The sequence below is a fragment of the Pteropus medius genome, unplaced genomic scaffold, assembly GCF_902729225.1.
Source record: "Pteropus medius unplaced genomic scaffold, Ma_sr-lr_union100, whole genome shotgun sequence".
Lineage (NCBI taxonomy): Eukaryota > Metazoa > Chordata > Mammalia > Chiroptera > Pteropodidae > Pteropus > Pteropus medius.
This window is the reverse complement of record NW_024356249.1, coordinates 155,141-165,135: the sequence shown is the minus strand read 5'-3', so window position 1 is coordinate 165,135 and position 9,995 is coordinate 155,141. Positions and strand designations below refer to the sequence as shown.

Below are 9,995 nucleotides of genomic sequence, written 5' to 3'. Positions count from 1 at the left end.
AAGAAGTGTCCTTAAGCATTTGCTTCCCTTCCTCTTACATAAGTAGAAAGGCAGACATTCAAACTCTCATTTCCTTTCTTTTGAGCTCATATAAAAATGGATTCTTAAAAGCAGCAAGTTGGAAGGAGAGAAATAAAAATAACAAGATACAATTATAATCCTCTACCCCATTGTATGCTACTGAGGCTGAAGAGATCAAAGGGCATCAAAAAGACAAAGGGTCTCCGTGTCCTCAAAGTGACCCAACCATTCCTAAGCCCTCAGTTCTATTAAAGAATGCCTTCAGTGTTATTTAAGTCTGAATTTGTGGAGGGCATGCATGGGAAAATCACATTTGCTACCTTATCAACCACAAGGTGGTATTCATCCTACTATAATATTACTACTTGAACTGTCCTTGATCAGGACAGTTCATAGAGTACTTTCTCCAACATCATTTACATCTGAGCTTAAATGGACTTGCTAATTGTATAATATCCTGTTTCGTATATAAAAGTTCGTCACTAAACCAAAATCACACAGATGCTAAATAAAATGAGATTTCAAATCTAGGTTCTCTAATTTCAGATCTTTTTACAAGCACCAGCCTCTTCCCAATATTTCCTTTTGAAATGGGTAAATAACTTTACCCATTTCATCAAGATGGGTCTGGTCGACATTTTTAAGGTAGTTTTTGTAACTTTCCTACTGGGTTTTCTTCATTGTTTACCATTTTATCTGTCATTGTTACCTACCAAGCTCTCTTCACCTTTAATCTGAGGTAAGTTGGTAAAAACATAGAGCTCCTAAAATTGCACTGCATTATATCCAAGCTTTAACTGGGTCTCCCTGAGAACACATCATGTCCTTTTCAAGGTGCAGGCCTGTTTTGATGCAAAATACATATAATAAATATCAGGATATAGCCTGTCATGATGGCCCATAAATGATCTGAAACATCTGGCTAAGGCCGGCCAGTTGTATATAGCAGGTATTCATAAAAAATTATTTTTATGGTTCTTTGATTCAACAGCTTCTGTTATTTCTGACTCTCTCTGCTGATTAATATTCTACACATTTTTTAATGGGAAGAAATAACCAGACGTGGGCAAAAGAGTTTATTCTCCTCGGCCTGTCCAGTGACTGGGACACTCAGGTCCCTCTCTTTGTTTTATTCTCCATCACATACCTGGTGACAGTGCTGGGAAACTTCCTCATTGTTCTTCTGATCAGACTGGACAGCCGGCTCCACACTCCCATGTATTTCTTTCTCACCAACCTCTCCGTCGTTGATGTCTCTTATGCCACAAGCATCGTCCCTCAGATGCTGGTGCATCTTCTTGCAGAACATAAAGTAATCCCATACGTGAGCTGTGCATCCCAGTTATTTTTCTCCTTGGCTTTAGGTGGAATTGAGTTTGTTCTACTGGCAGTGATGGCCTATGACCGCTATGTGGCTGTGTGTGACCCCCTGCGATACTTGATCATCATGCATGGAGGGCTCCGAGCTAGGTTGGCCATCACATCCTGGGTCAGTGGCTCTATCAACTCCCTCATGCAGACTGCCATCACTTTTCAGTTGCCCATGTGTGCAAACAAGTTTATTGATCACATATCATGTGAACTCTTAGCTGTGGTCAGACTAGCCTGTGTGGACACCTCTTCCAATGAGATTGCAATTACGGTTTCTAGCATTGTCCTGCTGATGACACCTTTCTGTTTGGTTCTCTTGTCATATATCAAGATCATCACCACCATTGTAAAGATTCAGTCCACAGAAGGAAGAAAGAAAGCCTTCCACACCTGTGCCTCTCACCTCACAGTGGTTGTCCTGTGCTACGGCATGGCCATTTTCACTTACATCCAGCCCCGCTCTGGCCCCTCTGTCCTTCAGGAGAAGCTGATCTCTCTCTTTTATGCCATTTTGACACCCATGCTGAACCCTATGATTTACAGTCTAAGGAATAAGGAGGTGAAGGGGGCCTGGCAGAAACTGTTAGGGAAATTATCTGGATTAACGTCAAAACTGGCAACTTGATGAATCATGAACGTCATTAAGAGAAAAGAGCTTTGCCTGTGTGTTCTCCCACCCAACTCAGATATGACAGTCATCAACTGCATTGCCCTGGCAACCAGGAAGGAGATGACGAAACAAGTACTGATTGTGTGGGTTAGGGGGCTGAGGAGTTGGATTGGGGTGTGAGATGTGGGAGTCTTTTTCTTTCATAGCAGCATGTTCAGTAGAGTGAAGCACTGCTGTAACGACTTCATAACTACTCAGTCTCCTTTCCTATGATCTGAGAGTAATTGAAAGAAAAATTGCCATTTACTGTTTTGACTTGTCACATCATTTGTAATCATAGACCTATCATGGACTTAATTTGGACCACTGCATCCACATTTTGTACAAGGTTATTGTGTTTCCATTGGGAACAAAATTTTTTCACATTTTAGAATCACTTGAAAAAAGGCAGGTAACCACATCGAGCATTGTGTGAGTCACTGTTCTGAGGAGAGTGTTTCTATCAAGCTGATTAAAATGCTTTTGTGCAGGACCTTCATGTGGACATAATGTACTTGTCTTGAGTGCTGGAGGGGTAATTCCCCCCTTGGAATTATTTGTTAAATAAGACAAGATGTTTTTTCCCAGCTAGATTTCCAAACAGTCAGGACTTTTTGATGACATTCTATTTTTGAATGTAGTTTTGCATGTTCCATTGACCCTGTATTTCCTGTTAGAGCTAGAGATTTAATCAGATCTGAGTGTGCTTTTTCTGGCAAGAGTACTTTCTAGATGGTGGCATATACTTCTATCAAGAGGTGAACAGTGTTCTATTTTTCTTTTCAAGGGTTTACTTTAAATTAAGAAGCATATTGGAACTGAGAAATATTATGGATGCATTGCTAACATAGAAGTAAACCTGTATAATATTACACTGTTTTTAACTTGTAAGGCATTCATATTCATAGGTTCTGGAGATAGAGGAGAACATCTGAAGGGGGTCATAACTGACTACTAAAGAGCCTATTCAAACTGACCACTTAGTTTTATTTCTATATGACTTTAGAATCTTTAATAGCTTCCTTCCTTTCTGGTGTGATACAATATTATAATCACATCATTTACCTTTCCTGTTTTATAATTGGAATTATTTCTCTAAGAAGCATTGATCCTTTTGGTGGAAATGAAATTTAGAGACCACAATCTGAGTACTGTATTCTACTGGAGGTTAGAGTTGGTTCTGCTCTTGGCAAGACGGATAGTCACTAATGGTAGAATTGAATTAGTCTTGGCCAGATGAAATCCAATATGCTGAACACATAAATAGCTATCACCTTTGCCACCATGACTACTAGTATGCTTGGGAAATGAGGCTGACTTACTGCTACAGTATGCCTGTATTCTTGTCTAGATGAAAACAGAACTTCCTTTGTCTTGAGAAATCATGTGGAACACACACAAATTTACTCCTGTTTCTTTCCTAAAGCTGTGTCCCAATCCTCTGAACTTCATCTTTTATATCTAGGCAAAGATTATGCATGGCCTTTAAATCAGTGCGTACCGTGGCTTCATGTTATCTTCCTTCCAGGCAAACTGATGGTGAAATGAATTGTTCAGAATTCTTCTCTTTAGGAGGAATGCTTTCTCCATGATCTTTCAGGTCAACACCTTCTCAGTTAAAGTCATAAAGTTAATGTGAGAGGCCATATTCTGGGTTGAAGGCACAGTGTCAATATGTTAGGAATAGACATGATGGGAGTATAAGCTGTTTATGACAGTTTCTTGAGTCTTCAGGATCTGCTTAGGCCTTGTTCCATATATACTGCTCTATGGTTTGTTTCTCAAAGCAGGCTTTGATGGACAGCTTCCAGTGCATGGTGACCACTTTCCCATGGCTAGCCATTTAGTTCCTGTTAGGGTCCAATAATAAGCAAGGTCTGTTTCTCGAAAGAGCAGCTACCTCGACAAAGGCATAATTTTTTTTTTCCAAACCCTATGGATCAGCACTTTGAATCTTCAATCAAGTCTCCTCACAGGCTTTATTCAGCATCCCAATCTGCCGTAGAAACTTCAAGTACCAGTTGAAACATGGAGTCATAAGGACCAAGTAGCAGAATTGTTTGTACTGCAGATGAACCATTTGGAGAGTCTTCTCTTTCTTTGAGGTGCTCTGGAAGCTGGCATCCATGGCACTCTGATCTGACTGGCCTTCTTATGATAAACCGTCAAACAGACAAATATGGAAAACTCTGAGTCTTGAAGCACAGATGCAGATAAAGGGGAGATTGCATTGGTGTTTTTACGATAAAAAATTTGAGGCTGGATAACCAGTGATTAAGGCCTTGATGACATAGTTCATTGATTAGAGAAGTCTTTGCCTCTTATGGTATAATGTGGTGCTACTGACTTACTGTCCTACTGCATGGGCTGCAGGTATTGTTACTTACAAGGAATTTTTATGAGATACAACATGTTCCCTACCTACATTAAAAAATATTCTTTGTACTAATTCTTTCTTGGATTAAGAGCAAATCAATTTAAAAGCAAACTCTCTCCAATCTGGATCAGATTCTGTTATCTGGTCTGTTGAGGCTGAAGACTGCATGCTGCTACGGGGTCCTTCTGAGATGACACTGGGAGAGGAAATGATGAGGCCAAATACTCCTCAACATTTACTCCTTAGCATGGTTTCAGACTTCCTACCAATAAGGGCTTTCTTCTATGGGGTTTGCTTTTTTTTTTAATGCAGGAGTTTATTGGGGACTACTACCTGTAAGAGGAAAGAAAAAGCAGGATTGAGCAAAGAGAGTCTGCAGTTCCTGCAGGAATTTGTGGAGCTGTCATAGACCTTCAGGGTTAGCCTCCCTTTGCCTCTCTTTGCCAGAAATTTGAATTGGCCAAATCAGTCCTTCAGAGAGACTTACAGCTCAAAGAGTTCATTGGGACTGTAGGACCTCGGAGGTCCCACAGGTTTCCTAACACCTGTAAAACAAACTCTGCCTGGTGAATGCAGATATTACTGGTTTTTGTGAGTGTGTGGTAACACTGAAAATTATCCCTCTCAAATGAGGTTCTTGTGTTCAGTATCTTCAGCAAGGACACCTGCCCTCTGCGAGTGGCTCCAGCAATAATTCTAGACATTTGACAAGCATTTCAGAGCATGATGCTAAAATCTTAAAAAATTATTATTATCAATCATTTTTTTATTAGTTTCAGGTATATAGTACATTGGTTAGACATTTACATAGTTTATGAAGTGATCCCCCTGATTACTGTATCATAGGGTTTGAATATTCTAAAGATTTCTTTTAAATTGTAGAGGTATGAAGTAAGCACATGATTTCAAATGTAGCCTGATCAAGTCAGAGCCTATGCATGTGGCAGAGAAACTACTAGCGAGTTCTTCATTGAACTCATTTCTTGTTCTAACTGGTATGCAGACTAAATGAGAGCCTCCCTTGCAGTGAGGCCATGGGACCAAGTTCTAACTTCTGAAATGTGGATGCAATTATCAATTCAGTCTTTTAAGAGTCAGTCTTTGGTTTCATTGATATTTCTTTATTTTTCCTTTTTCAACTTTATTCATTTCTGCCTTTATTTTTATTTTGTTCCTCCATCTGCTTCTTTGAGTTCAATTTGTTCATCTTGTTATTTCTTTAGCTGGAAGTTTAAACGATTGATTTAGGGCTTTTCTTGTTTTCTCATATAAGCATACCGTTATCTAAGTTTGTCTCTAAATACTCCTTTAGTTGTATTTGACAATTTTTGATTTTTTTCATTTTCATGCAATTAAAATATTTTCTAATTTCCATTGTTTTTTCTTTTTTCATCCTTGAATTATTTAGAAGTGGATTGCCTAGTTTTTTAATATTTGGAGTTTTACATATATTTTTCTGTTATTGATTTCTAGTTTAATTTCACTTTTGTTTAAAAACATACTTAGTTTAAATAAATAAATTAAAAAATAAAAATAAAAACATAGTATTATTTCAAGTTTTAAAAAGTATTTTGGGAGCTTTTTATGGCTCAGAATGTAGTCTATCTTGGTGAATATTTTTAGTGAGCTTGAAAAAAACGTGTATTTGGCTGCTGTTGGCAGCTATGGTCTATTAATGTCAATTAGATCAGGTTGTTTGGTGGTGTTTTTCAAGTCTTTTATATCCTTACTTTTCTGTGTACTTCCTCTTGGTTACTGAGCAAATGTTGCTGAAATCTTCAACTAAAATTGTGGGTTTATCTATTTCTTTTTTTAGTTCTATCAGTTTTTGCTTTATCAAATTTAGAAACCTCTTGTTAGTGCATATACATTTAGGATTGACATACATTTATGACTTCTTAATTGACTCTCTTCATTGTGCAATGTTGCTTTTTATCCCTGATAATATATTTTGTTCTTATATCTATTTTGTCTGATATTGATATAGGTACTCCAGCTTTCTTTTGATTGATGTTCTCATGGCATATCTTTTTCATCTGTTTTACATATCTGTGTCTTTTCTTGTAGATAATTAAATCTGGTGTTTTTATCTAATCTCATAATCTCAAATTTTAGTGTCTGCTAGACCACTTCCATTCAATGTAATTATAGTTGTTCTGATTTTACTCTACAGTCTTCTTACTTTTTTTGTCCATGTGTTTTTTTTTTCATTTTTTTATTTCTCACATGATATTTGAATAATTGTGTTTTTATTGCATTTTATCATTACTATTAGCTTATTTTTACACCACTTAAAAAACTTCAGTGGTTTCTCTAGGGTTTACATGATACATCTTTAAAATTAATCACAGTCGATCATAAATGGTTCAATATCTCTTCATGTGTCCCATAAGAACCTTGAAACAGATTCTACGTGTTTGCTCCCTCCCATTTTTGTGTTATTGTCATACATTTGACATTCACATAAGGTATAAACATATTAAGTCTGCTGGTAAATACATTCTTCTTGCATCAGATAATTATTTGACTGTATGTTAAAAATTTTTAAAGGAATTTTATGTTAGCCTTCAATTTCACTATCTTCAAGATGGTGATGGTAATTCTTCCTCCTCTCCCTCATCCTTTCTTCTTTCCCTTCTTCCTTTTTCTCCTCCTCACTTTTTTTGAGTGTAGGTCCAATTTTCTGTGTGGTATTATATTTCTTTTGCCTGAAGAACTTCCATTAACATTTCTGGTGGTCTAGATCAGTTTGTAATGAATTCATTTAGTTTTTGTCTGTCTGGAAATTATTTTTTTCTAAATTCTCAAAAAATTTTTTCTGTGCATAAAGAATTCTCAGTTGACAGTTCCCCCCAATCTCCTTCCAAGACTTCAAATGTCACTCTATTTGTTTTGACTGGGATCATTTTTGACAAGAAATCTAATTTGATTTGGATATTTATTTTTCTCTATGTGGTGTCTTTTTTCCTCAGGCTGCCTTCAAAATTTTTTACTTTACTTTGGCTTTTTGGCAATTTGAATATGATGTGTCTAGGTTTTGCTTTGTTTGTTTTTAGTTATTCTTTTTAGCTAAACTTCTTAAATTTGTGCTGTGATTACTTTCATAATTTTCCTCTCCATTATCACTTTAAATATTTGTACTCCTTTTGTCTCAAGTTACTTTCTGAGACTTTCTAATTGTATGTATGTTAGGTGGCATGATTGTCTTATAGATTGTTTGATATTGGATATTCTCTTTTTATCATTATTGTTTCTTTGTGCTTCAGTTTTGCTAATTTCTATTGACTTATCTTTATCCTCACTGATTGTTGCTTCTGATAAGCCTCCTTCATCTCTGTTACTGTGTTCATGTCCAGCGTTTCCGTTTGATTCTCCTATGTAGTTTTCAGTTCTCTCCTGAAATTACTCATGCATTTATACAGGACATTTATCTTCTAGGTCCTGTGAGTTATTAGTGAGACTTATTTTAATCCTCTGTATGATAGTTCCTATACCCAGGTAATATCTGATTCTGGTTCTGTTAATTGCTTTGTCCAGGGACAGTAATTTTTCTTTTCTCTGATTTTTAATTTTGATTGAAACCCAGACATTCTGTGTGTAGGATGATAGACTCTGAGATAAAACAGTATTATGCTTTGCAATGGGCACATCTCCTGTTTGTCCCGTAGTCTTGTTAGGTGGGAGAGATTGTGGGGATCAGTGTAGTCATGGTTGAGCTGGGATTGAGTTTTGTCGTTGCTGTGGTTATCCTCAGTGCACCGACACTTGGTTTTCTCCAGCATTACTTGCGCTTAGGTGGCATCTTCAGCGGTTGCAGGGTTTTTCCCAGTATTGCTGCTCCACACTTAGTTTTAAGCTCTCCCCATGGGACTGTCAGAGAGTGTGTCTGCCCACACTGCCTCTCCCCATGGTAAACAGCTTTTCTTTGTCCCTCAGTTCCCACTCAGCGGGTGATGGAGAATGAGGGATTATTATTTGTTGTCCTGCTTCTATCTCAGTCTTAGGCAGGTCCTTTCTCCCTGTGTCCCTATGCCTCAGGGTGGGGCCTTTCTTTGTGCTCTTGCTCTGCCACAGAGTGAGGACATGGGATCGTGGTCTGAACATAGAGTGATTTCCCACCCCAAGGACCCCCCACATGAGAATGTTTTTTTTTTTTCTTTCCCCTCTTCTCTTCCCTCAGCAATGAGTCCTCATCTGTCTCTGAGGGAAACAGGGTTTGCTGCCCTTCCCCAGTGGCTTCAGGCCTTTGTTCCATAAGGAGGACAGATTCAGTGGTGGGAGTTTGTCCCTGCTTACTGCAGAGGCTGTGGCTGCTTTCACCAGACCTGCACCATGAAGGAGGCTTTGTCTGGTTTTATAGATTATCTGGTCTTTTTTTGTTTAAGGTAGAAGTAGTGTTTTTTTCTCCTTTACAACCTAAATGGAATCTGAAAGAAGCTAAATTACTCTTTGAAGGTCTGTTAACAGACAAAGTGAAATGGGGGAAATAGGTGCTATTTTAGCTATATACTATAACAATTGCAAATAATACTTTTAGGCCAAGGTATTTTAAGTCAAACAAACGACTCTTCTGTAAGTCACTTATCCAAATTATATGCATAGTGCCTAGGATGGAATAATTTGTCATATTTATGTTTTTTGGGTTTTTTTGTTTGTTTTTTGTTTTTGCAAATCCAAGCATACATGTTGATCGTATATATTAGTGTGTGTCAAAAATGCTTCTTGAAGAAACTAATTCAATTTCTAGGTAAACACCTATTAGATGACCTTTCTGGGCAGAGGAGAGAGCATTTCCTGTTTGGGGGACAGCAGAATTGAAGGATGGGTGGGAGCTCACATGGGAGAAGCATGGAAGAACTTAGATTGTGGTTGACTTTGAAGCTCTTCACTCTCAGTTGAGATTTGGCATTAAATCATTAGAGACTTTAGATCAAATCTTTGTGAGGTTGGTAATGGTAGAATAAAGTGTAATGAAATAGTAACATGAAAGTGGTCTATAGAATGAATTGTTCTGGTATCTTCAAATTTTATTCTATTTTATTTTATTCAAATTTTATTACGAAATACCTGTAATGCTCATTAAAACACAGTTTGTTGGACTCTGTTTGCATAATTTCTGCTTTAGTAAGTTGGGAGAATGAAGCCTATCACTCTTCGAAAGGCTCTTAGGTACAAATACTAAAATAATAAGAAACAAGCAGTATTAATAATGGAAAGGAAGGATCTATATGACATGTTTCAAAGTAAGTGTTGATATAAAGAAATGATTTCTAGAGTTAGAATTTAAATCTAAATTTAATCCAAGTCATAAGGACTTCTGGTTTCAAAATGAGTTAATATAACGTACAGAATAGAGGGTGAACGAGAGAAAGATTTCCCATAGTTTTGAGCAGGAGTGACTGAGAGTGCTGTGGAGTTCCTGTTAAAAGCTTGGAATTTGGGAGTTCAACTTTGCTGTCTGCAGATGAGTGGAGAAAAACAGTAGTCATGTGAACTTCTGGATACTGTGACTAAAGTCTTCACAGCCATGGAATTTTTCTAGCTTTCTTCAGAGAAAATTCTATGTGAGTTCAGCAA

The 9,995-nt window shown here is 37.3% G+C and overlaps 1 protein-coding gene across 1 annotated transcript; it reads left to right on the top strand.

Moving 5' to 3' along the window:
* Positions 1 to 967: 967 nt before the first annotated feature.
* Positions 968 to 2,316, top strand: LOC120601081 (olfactory receptor-like protein OLF3). Its single transcript, XM_039860711.1, has one exon. The coding sequence runs from the start codon at positions 1,064 to 1,066 to the stop codon at positions 2,015 to 2,017; it is 954 nt and encodes a 317-aa protein (XP_039716645.1). The 5' UTR covers positions 968 to 1,063; the 3' UTR covers positions 2,018 to 2,316.
* Positions 2,317 to 9,995: the final 7,679 nt, after the last annotated feature.

What these genes read in the sequence shown, in the direction of transcription:
- LOC120601081 (XM_039860711.1), top strand. Translation starts at nt 1,064, where the DNA reads ATGGGAAGAAATAACCAGACGTGGGCAAAAGAGTTTATTCTCCTCGGC.